General features: G+C 42.4%; 1 protein-coding gene across 1 annotated transcript; it reads right to left on the bottom strand.

Annotated features, from left to right (window-relative positions):
• Window positions 1–1119: 1119 nt before the first annotated feature.
• On the bottom strand, window positions 1120–21902 carry LOC140211204 (G-protein coupled receptor family C group 6 member A-like). Its single transcript, XM_072280801.1, has 5 exons — window positions 21816–21902; window positions 15450–15573; window positions 9234–10135; window positions 7400–7410; window positions 1120–1345 (listed from the first exon to the last, which is right to left on the bottom strand). The coding sequence occupies exons 1-5, from the start codon at window positions 21900–21902 to the stop codon at window positions 1120–1122; spliced, it is 1350 nt and encodes a 449-aa protein (XP_072136902.1).
• Window positions 21903–23910: the final 2008 nt, after the last annotated feature.

A 23910-nucleotide genomic window follows, 5' to 3' on the forward strand; every position in this document is an offset into this window, starting at 1 on the left:
TTCTTTTTTTCCCTCTTTTTTATTTGCAGAGTGTGCTGTTTTTTATTTGCACGTTGGTCGTTATCCATTTTGTTGGGTACGGTCTTTCATTGATTCTATTGCATTTCTTGTATTTACTGTGAATGCCTGCAAAAAAATGAATCTTAGGGTTGTACATGGTGATATATATAATAAAATTACTTTGAACTTTGAAGAGTTGATGTAAATCCTATCCTCCTGCGACACTGGAACCTTCCCAGCTTGCTTGTTGCTCAGATCAGTCCACAGGTGATGCCAGAGGGTGGTGGTGTGGAGAAAAGTCTCCACCAAGGGAAGGGAGGTGTAAGGCACTCCTTTCCTCCACAAGCCTGCCAGTCTCACTTGGTCAAGGTGTAGCGCCTGCTTAGCCTTCTGATCCGGGTCAGATGAAACCATGGGAGCAGGTGGTGGATGGTCGTACGAGTAGCTGATGCATATCACAACTCCTGGTTATGCGACCACTGACGTCAGGCAGACAACCTCTGAAGAGTATTGATCATGGTTGGGGTCACCCATCTTGTAAAGACACTGCCCAGAAGAAGGCAATGGCAAATCACTTCTGTAGAACAATTTGCCAAGAACAATTGTGGTCATGGAAAGCCGATGATCGCCAATGTCATATGACACAACACATTTAGGACAGAGTTGAGGAGGAACTTTTTCTCCCAGAGAGTTGTGGAGGTGTGGAATGCTTCAGAAGGCAGTGGAGGCCAATTCTCTGGATGCTTTCAAAAAGGAGCTAGATAGGTATCTTATGGATAGGGGAGTCAAGGGTTATGGGGACAAGGCAGGAACCGGGTATTGATAGTAGACGATTAGCCATGATCTCAGAATGGCGGTGCAGGCTCGAAGGGCCGAATGGTCCACTTCTGCACCTATTGTCTATTGTCTATTACGAATATATGATGATGCTATTTCTTCTACGCTTCACTCTGTCCTGACCCACTGGGACAATGGTCCCTCACACACCAGAATGCTGTTCATGGACTCCATACCAATATCTAATATGATCATCCCTCAGAAGCTGGTGGGCAAACTGTCTTCATTGTGTCTCAACTCCTCTCTCTGTAACTGGATCCTGGACTTCTTGAAAGGCCAAGATCAGTCCGTGCTGGCAGGAACATCTCTAGCTTCGTCACGCTGAGTGCTGGTGCCCTTCAGGGCTGTGTGCTCAGTCCGCTGTTGTTCATGCTGCTGTTGCATGACTGCATTGCTGGATCCAGTACAAGCCGAACCATCAGGTTCTCTGCTGACACAAGGGTGGCTGGCCTCATCGCCAACAACGATGACACTGTGTATAAAAAGGACGTAGAACAGCTGGGTAGGACTGTGTGAATACAACAACTTGAGTGTCAAAGTGAATAAGACCAAAGAGATGATTGTGGACTTTAGGAAGATGCAGGCTGACCACTCCTCACCACACATAAGTGGCTCCTCTAGGAGACAGTTAGAAGCACCAAGTTTCTGGGACTGCACATAACTGATGATCTCATGTGGTCCTTCTTTGGTCGAGAAAGCATACCAGCACCTCCTGAGGTGATTGAGGTGAGCGAGGCACCCCACCACTCCCAATCTACCAACTTTTACAGGAGCACCGCCAGCGCCAAGGGTATCCTGACCAGCTGCACCACCATCTGCTATGAAAATTGTAAGGCATCACAAGACCTTAAAAAGCATTGTGAGGACTGCTGAGAGGATAATAAGAGTCTCTCTTCCACCCATCAGAGATATTTACCCAGTGCGCTGCATACGCAGGGCCCTTAGCATTGTTAATGTTCTCTCTCGTCCATCCAACAATCCCTTTGAACCCCTACCATCAGGCAGGAGGTACCATAGCATTAGGACAAGAACTGTTCGGGTGGGAAACTGCTTCTTCCCCAGGTCGTAGGATGACTGAACTCCCTGCCACCACCCAGATCTCCTCACATATAAAGCGGCAATAGCTTTATGCTGTTTGCTTCTTAACTTGTCTCATAAATGCACCTTATTATGTGTCAATTTATTTGTGGTGATATTACCTTCTGTGTTGTGTGTGTGAGTTGTGTTGTGCACCTTGGTCCAGAGGAACATTATTTTGTTTGGATGTTGAATGACAATAAACTGCACTTGAACTTGAGTGCAATGTGATTGTGTGTGGACTGACCGAATAACAAATTAGAGCGTAGAGCATAGAAAACCACAGCACAGTACAGGCTCTTTGTCTCACGATGTTGTGCCGGCCTTTTAACCAATTCTAAGATCAATCTAACCCTTCCCTCCTGCAGAGCCCTCCATTTTTCTATCATCCATGTGCACATCTTAAGAATTTCTTCAATGTCTCTAAGGTATCTGCCTGTGTGACCACCCCTAGTAGGACATTCCACACACTTACCATTCTTTGTGTAAAAAAGCCTACCTCTGACATCCCACTATGCTTTCCACCTGTTATTGATAACGTGGCCAAGTGGTTAAGGCGTTCGTCTAGTGATCTGAAGGTCGCTAGTTCGAACCTCAGCTGTGGCAGCGTGTTTGTGTCCTTGAGCAAGGCACTTAATCGCACATTGATCTAGTTTGTGCGAGGAGTGGCGCCCCACACAGACTTCCAATCTGCGCCCTATAAGGCATAAAATGCCCGACGCAGGCCTCTCATGGTCTGAGTCAACGTTCTCTCCTCCCTCCCCCCTCCCCTCCCATTGTAAAATTATGCCCCTCAGGCACTCAGAGCACAGTACGTCCATTCTAGGTACTAGTCCAGTAAATCTGTTCCCAACTGACTCCAACACATTAACGAGGAGGCCCTCTGTTCATCAGGGTCAGTCGTGAATGTTACATCCGAGCTGTCTACATGATACTCAAGCCAGGGCTGTATGTTACAGAGAGCAAGCTGTTGCCCAAGCAGCAAGGCAGCAGAGGTTTGAGGTCAGAGTTTTCCTTCTCCTAGATGAGCTACCGACCACAGCTGATGACCCCCATCTGCCCGAAGCGATTGGTTTGAAGGCACCAGTAATCCACCTTTGCCCCTTCTTTTGTCAGTAGAGACAGTTCTGCCAGGCTTAGCCACACGTGAAGGCCAGGATTTGGACTTGATTGTCAAAGACTGTTTGAGGTGCACACCACTGGGTGCACTTGATAGGTAGCGGGAGCTTATCCCCACTGCCACCCCTGGCTATGACAACCGTTAGGAACCAACACATTAACGTCCTTCCTTAAATAAGAATGCCAGTACTCTAGGTGATGGTGTAAATGTGGGCTCTCCAATGTCCTATCTAGCTGAAACATAGCCTTTTTTGGTGGAGTTTCCATAGCAATAAACTATAATATTCTTCTAGCTATTTTTAATTTTAGAGATACAGCATGGTGTCAGGCCCTTCTGGCCCAATGAGCCCACACTCCCAATTACCCCATGTGACCAATTAACCCACTAACTTATCCCTCTGTAGAACGTGGGAGGAGGAAGCCCACACGTTCACAGGGAGAATGTGCCATCTCCTTGTTGACAGCAACGGAACTGAAGCTGGGCCACTGGTGCTGTAATGGCAGTGTTGCCCCTCTTTTTGATGCAGGTTTGCTCTACCTGCATACTTGCCTATTGTGAAGCATTCACTGTCACATCCAGATCCCTCTTGTATCTTTTGCCTATTGCCGGGGCCAGGGTCGAAGCGCTCGGCAGAGATGGTGCTCGGTGCTTGGTGTTGGAGGCTGCTCGGAGGTTCGAAGTTTTCGGACGGACCCAAGAGTTGGCTGTGGTCGGGTGCTTCCAGGGTGCTGCATCGGCAAGTTTGCGGCACTGGAAGCTCATGGCAGGAAGAGTATTTTTTCTTCCTTCTACCGTCTGCGTGAGATGATGGGGCTTTCGAGAGACGTTGAGACTTTTTTTTACTGTGCCCGTGGTCTGTTCTTCATCAAATTATGGTATTGCTTTGCACTGTTGTAACTATATGTTATAATTATGTGGTTTTTGTCAGTTTTTTGGTCGGTTTCTCTTGTGTTTCTATGATATCATTCTGGAGGAACATTGTATTATTTCTTAAAGCATGCATTACTAAATAACAATAAAAGAGGACTGCATGTCCTCATAATCTAATCTAATCTCCAAGTGCTCACCATTTGGAGAGCTCACCATTTTTCTTGACGAAGTGGATGTTTTCACTTTTTTTCCATGTGATACTCCATGTCAGATCTTTGTCCATTCACTTAACCCTCAGTCCATAATTCACAGTCAGAGAACCAAAGTCTAAAGCTCACAGGATCATGTCTAAAGAGGACTGGTAAAATTAAACCAATTACTACAAAAGCCTTCACCCACCACATGTTTATCAGTTTACAACCATCTAAGGTTTTATCTGAGAAAGAACAAGGAGCCCCATGGTAGCGTAGTGCTTAGTGTGTTGGTATCACAGTTCACGACCTCAGAGTTCACAGTTCAATTATAAGAAGTTTGTATGTCATTTCTGTGAACGTGTGGGTTTCCTCTGGGTGCTCTGGTTTCCTCCCACATTCCAAAGACTTACTGGCTAGTAGGCTAATTGTCCTGTGATTAAGCTGGTGTTAAGTAGCTCCACACTGTATCTCTAACTAAAATAAGTAAATAACAATGCAGTACTATTTTAGGCACCCACACCCACGCTCTATGTATGTGCCAAAGATGCCTGCACAGTACTGTATGTTGGTTAAAATAGGAAACTGGTTGGGAAACAGAAATAAGAGCTTTAGCTTTGTATTAACTCAGTAGTATTAAGTGTTATTTGGTAACTGGAAAGACATGGTATACAGTATTGTGCAGAAGGAGCCTCAGCTTCCTGTCAGATTGTCGGCAGGTGGTAAGAGTGGGCTTCCTCACCTCTGTCCCTCAACACAGGAGCCCCTCAGGGCTGTATGCTAAGCCCCCTCCTTTACTCTCTGTATACCCATGACTATGTTGCTACCCACAGCTCCGATCTGCTAATTAAATTTGCTGACGATACTATGTTGATTGGCCTTATCTCAAAATAATAACGAGGCAGCCTACAGAGAAGAAATCATCACCCTGACTTCTTCTCTGTAGGGGTCAAGAAAACAACCTCTTCCTCAATGTTGCCAAAACAAAGGAGCTGGTTGTGGACTACAAGAGGAATGGAGACAGGCTAGCTCCTATTGGCAACCATGGATCTGGGGTTGAGAGGGTGAACAGCTTTAAGTTCCTCGGCATCCACATCACTGAGGATCTCACGTGGTCTGTACATACTGGTTGTGTGGTGAAAAAAGCACAACAGCACCTCTTTCACCTCAGAGGGGTGAAGAAGTTTGGCATGTGCTCTGATATTCTAACGACTTTCTACAGGGGCACAATTGAGAGCATCCTGACTGGCTGCATCACTGCCTGGTATGGGAACTGTACTTCCCTCAATCGCAGGACTCTGCAGGGAGTGGTGCGGACAGCCCAGCACATCTGTAGATGTGAACTGCCCGCTATTCAGGACATGTAAAGAGACAGGTGTGTAAAAAGGGCCTCAAGGATCTGAGTCACCCCAATCACAAACTGTTCCAGCTGCTACCATCTGGGAAACGGTACCGCAGCATAAAAGCCAGGACCAACAGGCTCCAGAACAATTTCTTCCACCAGGCCATCAGACTGATTAATTCATGTTGATACAATTGTATGTTTTTCTATGCTATATTGTCTGTCCTGTCGTATATACTATTTATTACAAATTAATATAAATTGCACATTGCACATTTCGATGGAGACGTAACGTAAAGATTTTTACTTCTCATGTATGTGAAGGATGTAAGAAATAAAGTCAATTCTATTCAATTCAATTCAAAAAGGCAACATCCATTATTAAGGACCCCTACCACCCAGGACATACCCTCTTCTCATTATTACCATCAGGAAGGAGGTACAGAAGCCTGGAGGCACACACCTATTGATTCAGGAACAGCTTCTTCCTCTCTGCCATCTGATTTCTGAAAGGACATTGAATCCATGAACACTACCTCACTACTTTTTATTTCTGTTTTTTTTGCACTATTTACTTAATTTAACTGCACTATATACAATGAAAATTATTATTACTATTAGGACAGTGAAAAACCTGGATAGTATAGCATCATGCCACAAGATGTAATGGCAGTAAATATTTCTTGAGCCAAATTAATGTTGAAGTTAATGTAAGAGTCTCTCTAAAGGTAAACAAATTATTTGACACATTCTTCTAATTAGATAATTCTTGTGCAAGGATGCCATAACCAACAAAGGTCCTAATTTGAGTTGAGTTTTATTAAACCATAACTTGCAATACATACAAAGTAATTTACAATTTATATGTTGAAGTTTTAGTTCCTGAGGTATTTAAATACTCATAACCTTGAAGAAGTAAAATTAAAAGTAAATCAATATCAGTAGATCATTTGATTCACAAGGGTGGTATGGAACAGTTGAAATATCCATATATATATATGGATATAATTTCTGAGTTGCTATTTTGGTCAGAATATTACACATTTGTTCTAATTTGTCCAGTATGAAGACAATTATTAATAATTGTACAAACTTATTGTATAAGAATATACATCAGACTTAAATTTACAAAATGAAAAGACTTTAATATTTGTATAGGTATAAAAATATTTAGACACGAACATATAAAAATCTTTCTTTATATAATTCACATACAAAATACCTAACATATTAACATAAAAGTAAAAGTTGATACTTAGGCAGGTGTCATAAATTGTGCGTGTTTTTAGTATCTGTCTACCATGGATAATGCTTTTTTTTGTTCCTCTCTACACCTCGTGGCACATCAGATGGCAACTTTACTGTTTCTTTAGCATTTGTCTGTTTTTTATGAGGCTGAGTTGTTTGATACACATCCCAGCACAGATGGAAAAGGTGCAGGGAGCCGGCCAGATTCGAACCCAGGACTGCTTGCCTCAAAGTCTGGTGCGGATGCCACTACACCACCAGCTGGCTAATGCCGGCTAATTACCGTGGATAATGTACTCTTGCATTATATGACCATAAGACATAGGAGCAGAATTAGGCCATTGGCCCATCGAGTCTACTCTGCACTGGTAATGAACGAAACATTTAGAATACAAGACTGAGAATTTTCTCTCACTGAACTATAATTAACAAGAGAGAAGTTGTTAGGTTAATTGGGGCTTCTCGGAGTGATGATGACCTTGTTCAAAGTGTTTGCTCTGTAAGATTTGCTTACAGAATGAGTTTGTTTTGACAGAGAAGTAAAGATTGAGAATCAGAAATGATTCACTTTATGCTGCTCCTAAGGTAACAAATGGCATACTAATGAGGTAAGGGAAGTTTCTAAGAGTGACATGATATTCTGTCACAAGTTACGGGTGATGGAAACCATGGTTTACTTTTTTCCCTGCCTGAGTAAAATGGAAAATATTTTACCTCTTGAGTTGCTACAACAATGGAAAATATTAAAGAGATAAAGAAATTAATTTTATTTGTCAAGTGTACATCAAAACATATTTTGAAATATGTCATTTGCATCAAATCAAATTAACGAGGATTGCGTCGGGTCACCTGCAAGTGTCCAAGAATCATGGAAAAGAACAGCGCAGAAGAAGACCCTTCAGCCCATCTAGTCCATGCTGAACCATCTAAACTGCCCACTCTCATCGACCTGCACTGGGACCATAGCCCTCTGTACCCCTACTGCCCATGTACCTATCCAAACTTTCCCTAAACCTTGAAATCGAGCTCACATTCACCACCTGAGCTGGCAGCTCGTTCAATCCCCTCACAACCTCTCTGAGTGAAGAAGTTTCCCTTCAAGTTCCCCTTAAGTTTTTCATCTTTCACACTCAACCCATGACCTCTGGTTGTAGTCCCACCCAACCTCAGTGGAAAAGGCCTGCTTGCATTTACCCTACCTATACTCCTCTTAATTTTGTATACCTCTACCAAATCTCCTCTCAATCTTCTATGTTCCAAGTGTCGCCACGCTTCTGACACCAGCGTAACATGCCCACGACTAATTAACCTTAACTTGTATGTAGACACCAGGAAACTTGCAGATGCTGGAAATTCAAGCAACACACACGAAAAATGTTGGTGAACACAGCAGGCCAAGCAGCATCTATAGGAAGAGGTACAGTCGACTTTCAGTCAGTCCTGACAAAGGGCCCCGGCCCGAAACGTCGACTGTACCCCTTCCTATAGATGTTGCCTGGCCTGCTGCGTTCACCAGCATTTTTTGTGTGTGTTGCTTGTGTTAACCTGTATGTGTTTGGTATGTGGGAGGAAACAGGAGCACCCAGAGGAAACCCATGTGGTCATGGAGAGAATGTGCAAACTCTTTACAGACAGCAGCAGGAATTGAACCCCAATCTTACAGCTGGTGTCATATTAGTGTTACACTATCTTCTGGCCCCAGTCTGCCCAGCTTTACCTACTATATTGTAATAGAGGTGTACAGACTCAGGGGGCTGGTCCAGCTTGCTGTTCTGCGCGGTTTACACATTTCTGCACTGAACTAAGGCTGTGGTCTGCAGCTAACTGGCCATAACTCACTTTCATGAACTTTAAGCAACACACATCAAAGTTGCTGGTGAACGCATTAGGCCAGGCAGCATCTCTAGGAAGAGGTACAGTCGACGTTTCCGGCCGAGACCCTTCGTCATGAACTTTAGTTCTGAATGCTATTTGCTTACTTCCATTGTTTGCACGATTTGTATCTTTTTCTGCACAATTGGGGTATATGATGGCCTCTTTTTTTAATGGTTTCTACTGGGTTCCATTGCATTTTGGTTGCCGGTAATGAGATGAATCTCAAGTTCGTATATAGTATACACACACTGATAATAAATATACTTTGAACTTTGAACTTTTGGAAATAGAAGGAAATGAATGTGTTTTTGTCCTACCGCTAAGGTCCAATTCATTGTTCCCAAAAGGCGAGGCACAGAAGTAATAAAGTGCATTTGCAGTGGTCAAAAGGGAAATGACCACAATATAATCCCCACTTCTAGATGAGTAGCCCTCAATACAAAGTGAGTATTTTGAGAAGAAATTCATTTCATCATTTAAACATTTATATACTGGAAAATCTCTTTCTTAGAATCCAGTTTCTTCCATTGTTATCTTTGAAAGAAATAGTACTTATTTTTGAATTTACTATTAGGTTTTGTGAGCTGTTATTTTTGAGGGACAAAGGGGGATGAAAGGTAGGTGAAGATTTTGAGGAAATCTTATTGTTTGAAATATTTTTTGCAGTTTTCACGGAGTAGTCGTAGAGGTTTTTCAAGAATGAACTCCTGGTGTTATTTTCTTTCTTAAACAAAATAATGTAACACTTGGGGAAAAATTGGCAGCACAATATCCCATAGGTTGAAGATAGAATCGTAACCACTTCCACTGCTGGGAGAAACTGACCTTTAGTGGTGACATAGACGGGTACAAAAGTGATCCATGAAATGAAGTATATTAACATGCTGAATGTAATAAACTTGGCCTCATTATAATTTTCTGGTAGTTTTCTACCTTTAAAGGCAAATATAAAGCAAATCAGTGCCAGAAATGCTATGTACCCCAACATAACTGCAAATGCTACATTAGAACCCTCGTTACATTCCAACAAAATTTCTGTGGGGTGTCTGTTAACATCCCAGTGAACCAGTGGACCATTAAAAATTAACCACATTGCACAAATAATAACCTGAAGTCCTGTACAGAAACTTACAATGAGCCATGGATTGTAGAGATTTTTCAAATAATTTTGATTGGCCGGGTTAAAGTTAAATGCTATTAGTATTGCAAGTGACTTTGTCAGAGCGCATGAAACAGAGAGAGTGAAACTGATGCCAAATAAACACTGCCTGATTTTGCAGATGACATTGTTGGGTCTTCCAAGATAAAAGCAAACACTTGCAAAACTGAGCATCAAAGAGAAAAGCATTATGAACGATAGGTGACCGCCATTGGACCTAACAGCTGGCGTGTCAATATTCTTGATGAAGATAACAGCTATTACAAAGATTAAAACTATTCCCAGCGCTGAAAATACCAGCAATACTATAGAAAATGCATTCCTCCACTCAAGAAATACAATGGATTTTTTGTTACACGAGGCACTTCCCGATGGAGCCCACTCATCTTCTTGGCATTGAAAGCACTCCTGTGCATCTGAAATGAAGGTTAAAAAAAAAGATACAATTTAATATATTAAATTATTTGGTTATATATACCTATAGTGCAGGGGTTCCCAACCTGGGGTCTATGGACCCCTCGGTTAATGGTAGGGGTCCATGGTATAAAAAAGGTTGAGAACCCCTGTTTTAGTGGGAAAAAATATCAATACAGCCCATCCAAAAGATTTACTGATGAATGAACACATGCCATGCCACAGTAACGTAGCTATTACTGAGACACTATTACAGCTCGGGCCATTCCGGAGGTCAGAGTTCAATTCTGGCACCGTCTGTGAGGTGTTTGTACGTTCTCCCCTTGAACCATGTGAGTTTCCTCTGGGTGCTCTGGTGTCCTCCCACGGTCCAAAGGTGTACCAGTTAGGAGGTTAATTGTCCTGTGTTGAGGTTAGGGTTAAACAGGTGGATTGCTGGATGGTGCAGCTTGTTGGGCCAAAGCTGTCTGTCTAAATACGTAAGTAAGAGATTCTGCAGATGCCAGGAATCTAGGATAACACACATAGACAAAATCATGGAGGAACTCAGCAGATCAGGCACCAGTTTCATCAGGGTCACAGCCCAAAACATTGACCGATATTCCCCCTCATGGAGGCTGTCTGACCTGCAGAGTCCTCCAGCATTTTATGTGTGGTATTGATGAATGAACTTGCCAAGTGAACAACTGAGTAACTCATTATTGATAAAGATAGCAATTAGAAAGTCAGCACGTAGTGGCCATTTTATTATGGACACCTGTACATTAATGCAAATATCTAATCAGCAAATCACGTGGCAGCAATGCATAAAAGCATACAGCCATGGTCAAGAGGTTCAGTTGTTGTTCAGACAACAACTTCCCCATCAGAATGGGGAAGAAGTGTGATCTAAGTGACTTTGAACATGTAATGATTGTTGGTGCCAGATGGGGTGGTTTGAATATCTCAGATTTGCTGACCTCCCAGGATTTTCACACACAACAGCGTCAAGAGTTCACAGAGAATGGTGTGCACCATTTTGTTAGTTAGGAATTGGCTATAAATCAATTGATTCCACTGCATTCCTTATTAAAAAGGGAGTTATTCAAAAATATTGCTACTATGCTTGGATTTTTGTACTTTGGAATCCAATTAAAGAGACTAGGAGAGAGGAGGTTAGTTCACAACAGGGGGATGGGAACCAGTGCAGAGAGACAGAGGGGTGTAAAATGAGGGTAGAAGCAAAAAGTAGTAAGGTGAAAAGTAAAAGTGGCAGGCCGACAAATCCAGGGCAAAAATCAAAAAGGGCCACTTTTCAACATAATTGTATAAGGGCTCAGAGTGTTGTAAAAGCGAGCCTGAAGGCTTTGTGTGTCAATGCAAGAAGCATTCGTAACAAGGTGGATGAATTAAAAGTGCAAATTGTTATTAATGAATATGATGTAGTTGGGATCACAGAGACATGGCTCCAGGGTGACCAAGGATGGGAGCTCAACATTCAGGGATATTCAATATTCAGGAGGGACAGATATGAAAGAAAAGGAGGTGGGGTAGCATTGCTGGTTAGAGAGGAGATTAATGCAATAGAAAGGAAGGATATTAGCCGGGAAGATGTGGAATCGATATGGGTAGAGCTGCATAACACTAAGGGGCAGAAAATGCTGGTGGGAGTTGTGTACAGGCCACCTAACAGTAGTAGTGAGGTTGGGGATGGTATTAAACAGGAAATTAGAAATGCGTGCAATAAAGGAACAGCAGTTATAATGGGTGACTTCAATCTACATATAGACTGGGTGAACCAAATTGGTAAGGGTGCTGAGGAAGAGGATTTCTTGGAATGTATGCGGGATGGTTTTTTGAACCAACATGTCGAGGAACCAACTAGAGAGCAGGCTATTCTGGACTGGGTATTGAGCAATGAGGAAGGGTTAATTAGCAATCTTGTCGTGAGAGGCCCCTTGGGTAAGAGTGACCATAATATGGTGGAATTCTTCATTAAGATGGAGAGTGACATAGTTAATTCAGAAACAAAGGTTCTGAACTTAAAGAAGAGTAACTTTGAAGGTATGAGACGTGAATTAGCTAAGATAGACTGGCAAATGACACTAAAAGGGTTGGCGGTGGATATGCAATGGCAAGCATTTAAAGATCGCATGGATGAACTACAACAATTGTTCATCCCAGTTTGGCAAAAGAATAAATCAGGGAAGGTAGTGCACCCGTGGCTGACAAGGGAAATTAGGGATAGTATCAATTCCAAAGAAGAAGCATACAAATTAGCCAGAAAAAGTGGCTCACCTGAGGACTGGGAGAAATTCAGAGTCCAGCAGATGAGGACAAAGGGCTTAATTAGGAAGGGGAAAAAAGATTATGAGAGAAAACTGGCAGGGAACATAAAAACTGACTGTAAAAGCTTTTATAGATATGTAAAAAGGAAAAGACTGGTAAAGACAAATGTAGGTCCCCTACAGACAGAAACAGGTGAATTGATTATGGGGAGCAAGGACATGGCAGACCAATTGAATAATTACTTTGGTTCTGTCTTCACTAAGGAGGACACAAATAATCTTCCAGAAATAGTAGGGGACAGAGGGTCCAGTGAGATGGAGGAACTGAGGGAAATAAATGTTAGTAGGGAAGTGGTGTTAGGTAAATTGAAGGGATTGAAGGCAGATAAATCCCTAGGGCCAGATGGTCTGCATCCCAGAGTGCTTAAGGAAGTAGCCCAAGAAATAGTGGATGCATTAGTGATAATTTTTCAAAACTCGTTAGATTCTGGACTAGTTCCTGAGGATTGGAGGGTGGCTAATGTAACCCCACTTTTTAAAAAAGGAGAGAGAGAGAAACTGGGGAATTATAGACCTGTTAGCCTAACATCGGTGGTGGGGAAAATGCTAGAGTCAGTTATCAAAAATGTGATAACAGAACATTTGGAAAGCGGTGAAACTCATCGGACAAAGTCAGCATGGATTTGTGAAAGGAAAATCATGTCTGACGAATCTCATAGAATTTTTTGAGGATGTAACTAGTAGAGTGGATAGGGGAGAACCAGTGGATGTGGTATATTTGGATTTTCAAAAGGCTTTTGACAAAGTCCCACACAGGAGATTAGTGTGCAAACTTAAAGCACACGGTATTGGGGGTAAGGTATTGATGTGGATAGAGAATTGGTTGGCAGACAGGAAGCAAAGATTGGGAATAAACGGGACCTTTTCAGAATGGCAGGCAGTGACTAGTGGGGTACCGCAAGGCTCAGTGCTGGGACCCCAGATGTTTACAATATATATTAATGACTTAGATGAGGGAATTAAATGCAGCATCTCCAAGATTGCGGATGACACGATGCTGGGCGGCAGTGTTAGCTGTGAGGAGGATGCTAAGAGGATGCAGGGTGACTTGGATAGGTTAGGTGAGTGGGCAAATTCATGGCAGATGCAATTTAATGTGGATAAATGTGAAGTTATCCACTTTGGTGGCAAAAACAGGAAAACAGATTATTATTTGAATGGTGGCCGATTAGGAAAAGGGGAGGTGCAACGAGACCTGGATGTCATTATACACCAGTCATTGAAAGTGGGCATGCAGGTACAGCAGGCGGTGAAAAAGGTGAATGGTATGCTGGCATTTATAGCGAGAGGATTCGAGTACAGGAGCAGGGAGGTGCTACTGCAGTTGTACAAGGCCTTGGTGAGACCATACCTGGAGTATTGTGTGCAGTTTTGGTCCCCTAATCTGAGGAAAGACATCCTTGCCATAGAGGGAGTACAAAGAAGGTTCACCAGATTGATTCCTGGGATGGCAGGACTTTCATATGATGAAAGACTGGATCGACTAGGCTTATACTCATTGGAATTTAAAAGATTGAGGGGGGATCTTATTGAAACATATAAAATCCTAAAGGGATTGGACAGACTAGATGCAGGAAGATTGTTCCCGATGTTGGGGAAGTCCAGAACGAGGGGTCAGAGTTTGTGGATAAAAGGGAAGCCTTTTAGGACCGAGATGAGGAAAAACTTCTTCACACAGAGAGTGGTGAATCTGTGGAATTTTCTGCCACAGGAAACAGTTGAGGCCAGTTCATTTGCTATATTTAAGGGGGAGTTAGATATGGCCCTTGTGGATAAAGGGATCAGGGGGTATGAAGGGAAGGCTGGTACAGGGTTCTGAGTTGGATGATCAGCCATTATCATACTGAATGGTGGTGCAGGCTCGAAGGGCTGAATGGCCTACTCCTGCACCTATTTTCTATGTTTCTATGTTTACAAATATGAGAGGTAAGTATTTCAAAGGGATCTGGGAGGTAGGTTTTTAATATTCAGAGAGTATTTGATATATAGAGCGCATTGCAAGGGAATGTGGCGGAATCAGATTCAACAGTTAGGCTTAAGAAAGTTTTAGACAGAGACTTAAATCGGCAAGGCTCAGAGCAGGGGGTGCCAACCCTTTGTTATGCCAAGGACCAATGTCATCAAGCAAGGGGTTCGTGGACTTCAGGTTGGGAATCCTTGGTGTAGAGGAATATCGCCTTAGAGCATCAGAGGGGAGACCCGATAGAGGTGTTTAAGATGATGAAAGAAATAGAAGGAGTAGACTGCCAGAATCTTTTCTCCAGAGGAGAAATATCAGGCATCAAAGGAAATACTTTTAAGTTGGGGAGGTAGGTTTAAAGGTAACAAGAGGTGCTTTATGCAGAGAGCGGGAATGGGTCACTGGGGTAGCAGTAGAATCAGCCAGTTTGGTGAAGTTAAAGTGGCTTTTGGATAGGCACATAAATATGAAGGGAATGATTAGAATATGGATGATAGACAGGGTAAGGACATTTCATATAAATTGATATCAAGATTGGCACAGCAACTTGGGACAAATGGCACAGTCCCAGTGTGGGCAAATGGGATTATATATTTTATTTTATTTAACAATACATACAATGTGGAACAGAGCCTTCCAGCCCAGTGAGCTGAGCCTCCCATCAACCCACTTATTTAACACTAGCCTAATCATGGGACAATTTACAATGGCCAATTAACTTACTAAACGTCATGTCTTGGACTGTGGGAGGAATCCAGGGGAAACCCATGCGGCCATGGGGAGAAGGTACAAACATTTTACAGGTGGCTCTGGAATTGAACTTTGAACTCCGACCCCCTGAGCTGTAACAGCCTCGTGCTAACAGCAACGCTAGCACGATGCCTCTGATTAGTGTAGGTGGGCTGTGTGAGGTGGGCCAAAGGCCTCATTTCTGTACTGTACCATTTTGCTATTCTATGGTAAAGAGTGCGGCTATACAAATGGACAACACAGACAAATAATTTACAGGTAATTTTGTATGTTCCTTACCAGTTGTATTGGAGTATGTATTGTCACTGCAGTTTTTACAGTTGTAACAGCACGTGTGTTGGCTTTCAGAAGACAGTCTTAGCTGCCCAGGCTGGCAGGGGCTCGAACATATTGATTTCACATTCTTTAAAACAAAAATTGAAACATCTGTTTAGAAATTTCAAAAAATATGTTCTCTATCTGTTCCAACAACTAGGGGTGATATGTTCTCAGGGTAATATATACTAGTAATATAAAACAAAGAAAAGCATTGCGAAGAAGGCACACCATCAACTCTAATTTAATTAGGGTTTTGAGGAGTTTGGTATGTCACCAAAGACTCTGGCAAATTTCTACAGATGTATTGTGACTGGGTGGGGGGCAATGCACAGGGTCGAAATAAGCTGCCGAAAGTTGTAAATTCAGCCAGCTCCATCCTGGGCACTAGTCTCCCCAGCACTGAGGACATCTTCGAAAGGCAATGTGTCAAAATCAGGGCAAAAACCATCCAGGATGTTCTCTCTTCTTATTACTGCCATCAGAGAGGAGGTACAGGAGCCTGAAGACACATACTCAACATATTAGGAAATGCTTCTTCCCCTCTGCTTTCAGATTCCTGAATGGACAATAAAGCCATGAACATTTCCTTACTATTTTTGGCCTTTTTCTGCACTACGTATATATCGAGTGATGGATAGAGATAGAGATACACACTGTATATGTATGTATAGATATTTCAGATTCAGAATCAGATTTAGTATCACCGGCACATGTTGTGAAATTTGATGTTTGCAGCAGCAATACATTGCAAGACATAATAAAAAGTACTATAAATTACAATAAAATTATGTAACTAGTGCAAAGAGAAAGCAAAAAAGAGAAAAGACGCGAGGTAGTGATCATGTTGTGGTTCATTATTCAGTCAGCTGGAGGGGAAAAAGATCCTCCTAATATGTTGAGTGTGGGTCTTCAGGCTCCAGTGTCTCCTCCCTGATAGTAGCAATGGGAAGAGGGCACGTCCTGCGTGACGGGTTCCTTACTGATGGATGCCGCCTTTTGAAGATGTCCTGGATGCTGGGGAGGGCAGTGGAATCACTTCAGAGTTAAAATGAGTGATGTTATCCACGCCAGTTCAGGTGCTTGGTAACTTGCTTTTATCAAAGAAATCATATACAAGTTCAGGATCACATCTTTTCGATCAAAATTACCATGATATTCTTCGCATTATTTATGTACATCAAAGTTCAAAGTACATTTATCATCAGAGCAAATGACTGTGAAATTTGGTGTGTGATTTGTATTTAGTTCCACTTTCTGATATCTTTCAGGAAGAATATTAGAGAAGGGGAGACTCGTATAGACCATACCCTGCTCTGGCATTCAATAAGATCAAACCTGGTCTTTTACCACAGCTCTAATCCCAAGGGAACCTTAATAGCTAAAGATCTATCAATCACTGTCTTCAATATAGTGTGAACTGAGCAGGCTTCTGCAGCTCTCCTGGGCAGAGAATTCCAAACGTTCAACACCATCTGGAGAAGAAATTTCCATTCGTTTCATAGAGACATAGAAACATAGAAAATAGGTGCAGGAGTAGGCCATTCGGCCCTTCGAGCCTGTGCTGCCATTCATTATGATCATGGCTGATCATCCAACTCAGAACCCTGCACCAGCCTTCCCTCCATACCCCCTGACCCCCGTAGCCACAAGGACCATATCTAACTCCCTCTTAAATATAGCCAATGAACTGGCCTCAACTGTTTCCTGTGGCAGAGAATTCCACAGATTCACCACTCTCTGTGTGAAGAAGTTTTTCCTAATCTCGGTCCTAAAAGGCTTCCCCTCTATCCTCAAACTGTGACCCCTCGTTCTGGACTTCCCCAACATCAGGAACAATCTTCCTGCATCTAGCCTGTCCAATCCCTTTAGGATCTTATACGTTTCAATCAGATCCCCCCTCAATCTTCTAAATTCCAACGAGTATAAGCCCGGTTCATCCAGTCTTTCTTCATATAAAAGTCCTGCCATCCCAGGAATCAATCTGGTGAACCTTCTCTGTACTCCCTCTATGGCAAGGATGTCTTTCCTCAGATTAGGGGACCAAAACTGCACACAATACTCCAGGTGTGGTCTCCAGGTTTCGGTCCTGAATGGCTTCATTTGAGACTTTGAGCCCAGCCAGTGGAAACCAAGACTCAGAAAATTAATTTTTACCTAATTTATGAAAAAAATTGACTGCCACACCCGAATTAAATTATAAAACTGGTTTACACACACACACACACACACACACAGCATCTATATATAATAATCAAACTTCTCCATGTTACCATGCTTGAAAGATTCAAGGAAATTAAAATCACTGCAAGTTTCCCTCGAAAATACTGCTGAGTTGTGGTGGTTCATGGCATCTAGCAAATTGCATTAAAAATGCACAATCTACCCGAAGGTCCAACCCAACAGTTTCATGTCATAGATGTCTAGATTATGTCTGATTCGTTAAAATGTTGGGAGCATACAAATATGGATAGGAAGCAACAGTTCAGGAATTGGCCCTCTGAGATTTCTCCAGCATGTAATAGGATCATGGCTGATCTGGTTCTAACCAAAATTCAATTTCCCTTCCAACCCCAAGTAATCTTTCATCCCGTGCATACCAAGCATATACACTCATTGGCCACAATATTTGGTACTTCCTGTACCTATTAAAGTGTCCACCAAGTGTATGTTCATGGTCTTCTGCTGCTGTAGCCCATCCACTTCAAGGTTCAACGTGTTGTGCATTCAGAAGTGCTCTTCCGCACACAACTGTTGTAATGCAAGTTTATTTGAGTTACTGTCACCTTCCTGTTAGTTTGAACCAGTCTGGCCATTCTCCTCCGACCTCTTGAATTAACAAGAGCTGATACTCACTAGACTTTTATTTTTGTTTCTCGCACCCATTCCCTGTAAACTCTAGAGACTGTTGTGTGTGAAAATCCCAGGAGATCAGCAGTTTCTGAAATACTCAGATCACCCCATCTGGCACCCACTATTATTCCACAGTCAAAATCATTTAGATCACATTTCTTCCCCATTTTGATGTTTGGTCTATATATGACAACTGAACATCCTGACAATATCTGTATGTTTTTATGCAATGAGTTGCTGCCACATGATTGGCTGAATTGAAAGATAAAGATGCCCAGCCAGTGGCCACCTTATTAGGTACACCTGTACACTTGTTCATTCTCCCTTTCCACTGCCCTCTAGGGAAGCTCAAGGAACTGATGTTTGGTAGCTAACTTTTCAAAAGAATTCCAAATAGATTTGTCAAACAGTTTCTATTCATGAAACTGTGCTTTCTCTAACTATTGTAATTTTCTGACTTTTGTCAAGAAGCAAAGAGCCTATGGTCTCCTGATCCCCGTTATTTGTGACAGAAAATGCAAAGGGAGATGGATTAAAGAGACCATTCATTAGAGAGTAAAGAAGATCGAAATTATTTCAGTTAATGTTTTCAGAAGAGGGTATGGTGTACAATAAAATCTAATGTTAGGAAGATAAATTATAAGACAATGGGATTATAAATTTTAGGTACAGAATTAGGCCATTCGGCCCATTGAGTCTGATCCACCATTCAATCATGGCTGATCAGCTGTGCATCTGGTATCATCTACATTTCTAGGATATGAGATTCAAAGTTGGATGGAAGATTAAATGAGGGAGTGTCAGGAGATTAAGGCCTTTGCTGATGTCAAGGTCATCAAGGTAGAGAGAAGGAAATGGATAAGGAATTTATTCATGGGAAAATATATAGTAGTGGATATCATGCTAAAGGCAAGTTTAAGGGTTAAGAGATCATAAGATAAGATATGGGAACAGAATTAGGCCATTTGTCCCATTGAGTCTGCTCCACCATTCCATCATTAGAAACATAGAAACACAGAAAACATACAGCACAATACAGGCCCTTTGGCCCACAAAGCTGTGCCGAACATGTCCTTATCTTAGAAATTACCTAGGCTTGACCCACAGCCCCCTATTTTTCTAAGCTCCATGTACCTATCCAGGAGTCTCTTAAAAGACCCTATCGTTTCCGCCTCCACCGCCACTGCTGGCAGCCCATTCCACACACTCACCGCTCTCTGTGTAAAAAACTTACCCCTGACATCACCTCTGTACCTACTTCCAAGTACCTTAAAACTATGCCCTTTCGAGCTAGCCATTTCAGCCCTGGGAAAAAGCCCCTGACTATCCACATGATCAGTGCCTCTCATTATCTTGTACGCCTCTATCAGGTCACCTCTCATCCTCTGCAACACTACCTCTTGTCTCTTAAACTCAATCCCAAGACTGATGAAGGCCAATGTACCGTATGCCTTCTTAACCATAGAGACAACCTGCACAGTAGCTTTGAGTGTCCTATGGACTCGGACCCCAAGATCCCTCTGATCCTCCACACTGCCAAGAGTCTTGCCATTAGTGCTATATTCTGCCGTTATATTTGGCCTACCAAAATGAACCACCTCACACTTATCTGGGTTGAACTCCATCTGCCACTTCTCAACCCAGTTCTGCATCCTATCAATGTCTCGCTGAAACCTCTGACAGCCCTCTACACTATCCACAACACCCCCAACCTTTGTGTAATCAGCAAATTTACTAACCCATCCCTCCACTTCCTCATCCAGGTCATTTATAAAAATCACAAAGGCACACCACTGGTCACCGACCTCCATGCAGAATATGACCCGTCTACAACCACCCTTTGCCTTCTGTGGGCAAACAAGTTCTGGATCCACAAAGCAATGTCCCCTTGGACCCCATGCCTCCTTACTTTCTCAATAAGCCTTGCACGGGGTACCTCATCAAATGCTTTGCTGAAATCCATATACACTACATCTACTGCTCTACCTTCATCAATGTGTTTAGTCACATCCTCAGAAAATTCAATCAGGCTCGTAAAGCATGACCTGCCTTCGACAAAGCCATGCTGACGATTGCTAATCATAGTATGCCTCTCCAAATGTTCATAAATTCTGCCTCTCAGGATCTTCTCCATCAACTTACCAACCACTGAAGTAAGACTTAATGGTCTATAATTTTCTGGGCTATCTTTACTCCCTTTCTTGAATAAGGGAACAGCATCCGCAACCCTCCAATCCTTTGGAACCTCTCCCGTCCTCATTGATGATGCAAAGTTCATCGTCAGAGGCTCAGCAATCTCCTCCCTCGCCTCCCACAGTAGCCTGGGGTACATCCCATCTGGTCCTGGTGACTTCTCCAACTTGATGCTTTCCAAAAGCTCCAGCATATCCTCCTCCTTAATATCTATATGCTCAAGCTTTTCAGTCTGAATCATTGTTGAATCATTTCTCTCTCAGCCCCAGTTTCCTGCCATATCCCTGTATCTCTTCATGTGCTGAATCTATTAACCTCTACCTTAAATATTCTCAATAACCTGGCCTCCACAGCCACTTGTGGCAACAAATTACACAGATTCACCACTCTCTGGCTAAAGAAATTCCTTCTTATCTTCATTCCAAAAGGACACACCTCTATTTTAAGCCTGTGTCCTCTGGTCTTAGACTCTCCCACCATAGGAAATATCCCCTCCACCTCCACTCTATTGAAACCTTCTAATATTCGAAAGCTTTCTAAGATTTTCCCCTTAATTCTTTGGAATTCAAGTGAGTAAATCCCAGAGCCATCAAATGCTCCTCATATGATAAGCCTTTCAATCCTAGAATAATTTTGATATTTTAGAAGCAATTTAGGAAATAAATTTTATTGAGGAGAGCAGAGGAAGAGAATTACTGGTGGTGGATGGTGTCGCAGTAGTCTATGTTGGGTAGGATGTGTCATTTGAATGCCTGTCTCCAGACGGCTGATATGAAGACTCCCTTCCAAGCTTTGCCTTGGAGAGGGATTGCCAGATGCCCAAAAGCTTACTTGAATAAGTGCATCACCCCTTCTGATGCCTGGCGGTCTCAGGCCTATGCTCATCCAGAGTGGAAAAGAAAGGCGTGGAACAGGATTAAGAACTTTGAGGCCATGCATTGGTTGAAATAGAGGCCTCATACTCACAGAAGCAGTGCAAAACTTCATGAACTACATACCAGCCTGTGCCCTCAGTCACCTCCTTCCCCAACTACAGAAGAGCCTCTCCCCATTTTGGCCTCAATCGCCACCTGATAATCTGCAAAATCAGATCAGCAGCAAGTCATCCTCAACCCCACGGGGCTGTCAAACAGCAGAAGGGGTGGAAGACAATAAGAAAGATATTTTTGTTTGGTCAATTAATGGTCATGGGAGATGACAAAATTAAGGAATTTGCCTGAATCAAGATGGCACCAGTGAACTACAGCAACTTTCTGTGGGCCACGTACAAAACTTCTGAAATACCTCTTTTGAATTACTCTCACTGCTATCTGCAGCTTGTAATTTGTCTTTTGTAGACTGGCTGTCCGCCTCGCTGGTGCAGTCTTCCATTGATTCTAATATGGCTATTGGACTTATTGAGTATGCCTGCAAGAAAATGAACCTCAGGATTGTAGATGGTGACACATATGTACTTTGAAAATAAATATACTTGGAACTTTGGGCAGTTTATAGAAAGGGCAATGTTTAGAGAGAACCCGACAGTGATTATGGTGTGGCTGGTCCACAGAGTGTGCAATAGGAATTGAGATATTCTTCCAATCCAAAAACCTTGGAAAACTTCGATGGATGTGTTGAGGAGAGTGTGTTGACTGGCTGTATTATGGTCTGGTATGGGAACACCAATGCCTTTGAATGGAAAATCCTACAAAAGGTAGTGGATTTGGCACAGCACATAATGAGTAAAGCCCTGGCAACTACTGAGCACATCTACATGAAATGCTATTGTAGGAACACAGCATCTATCGAGGATCCTCACCACACAGGCCATGCTGTTTTCTCGCTGCTGCCATGAGGTAGAAGGTGCAAGAACCTCAGGACTCACACAGCCTGGTTCAAGAACAGTTATTACCCGTAACACCATAAGACATAGGAACAGAATTAGGCCATCTGGCCCATTGAGTCTGCTCTGCCATTCAATCATGACTGATCCTTTTTTTTCTCCTCCTCAAGCCCAGTTCCTGGCCTTCTCCCTGTAACCTTCGATGCCATGTCCATTCAAGAACTTATCAATCTCTGCCTTAAATACATCCAATGATCTGGACTCCACAGCTGCACGTGGAAACAATTTCCACAAATTCACCACCCTCCGGCTAAAGAAATTCTTCTGTAAATATGTTTTGAAAGGGCGCCCCTCTATCCTGAGGCTGTGCCCTCTTGTCCTCGACTCTCCCACCACGGGAAACATCCTTTCCACATCTACTCTGTCTAGGCCTTTCAACATTCGAAAGATTTCAATCAGATCCCCACTCATCCTTCAGAATTCCAGTGAGTTCAGACCCAGAGCAATCAAACGTTCCTCGTATGAAAACCCTTTCATTCCTGGATAACCCCTCAACCATCAGGGTCTTGAACAAAAGAGGATAATTACACTCATCTATTGTCAGAATCAGAATCACGTTTAACATCACTGGCATATATCGTGAAATTCGTTAACTTAGCAGCAGCAATTCGATGAAATACATGATAATATGAAAATATAAGTAAGTAAATCAATTGCAGTAAATATATAAATATAAATATATATATATATATATATATATGATAATTAAATTAAAAATAGTGCAAAAACAGTAATAGTAATAAAAATGATGTTCCACAACCAATGATCTCACTTTAAGGACTCTTTTATCTTGTTATTTTGAGCACTCATTATTTATTGCTATTTATTTAGATTTGTATTTGCACGGTTTGTTGATTTCTATGCTCTTGCTCTTTTATTGATCCTATTTACAGTTACTATTCTATGGATTTGCTGAGTATGCCCACAGGAAAAAGAATCTCAGAGCTGTATGTGGAAGCATGCAGGTACTGTAATAATAAATTTTACTTTGAATTTTGAACTTGGTTGACATGTATGTTTGCTTAACAGCTACATGCAGATTAGGTATACATTTGTACCTGTAGTTATGAGAGTATATATTAAAATTGGGTATTATATTAAAAGCGTGTGGCCAAGTGGTTAAGGCATTCGTCTAGTGATTTGAAGGTTGCTAGTTCAAGCCTTGGCTGAGGCATTGTGTTGTGTCCTTGAGCGAGGCACTTAACCACACATTGCTCTGTGACGACATCGGTGCCAAGCTGTATGGGTCCTAATGCCCCTCCCTCGGACAACATCGGTGGCGTGGAGAGCGGAGACTTGCAGCATGGGCAACTGCTGGTCTTCCATACAACCTTGCCTAGGCCTGCGCCCAGGAAACCTTCCAAGGCGCAAATCCATGGTCTCATGAGACTAACGGATGCCTATATAGTATATAATGTATAACTATAATGTATAAACTATAATGTATAAACTATATAAAATTACCTTTAAAAGATTGAACCGTGGATTCTTAATTAT

The sequence above is a fragment of the Mobula birostris genome, chromosome 2 (genome assembly GCF_030028105.1).
Source record: "Mobula birostris isolate sMobBir1 chromosome 2, sMobBir1.hap1, whole genome shotgun sequence".
In the NCBI taxonomy this organism is placed as follows: Eukaryota; Metazoa; Chordata; class Chondrichthyes; order Myliobatiformes; family Myliobatidae; genus Mobula; species Mobula birostris.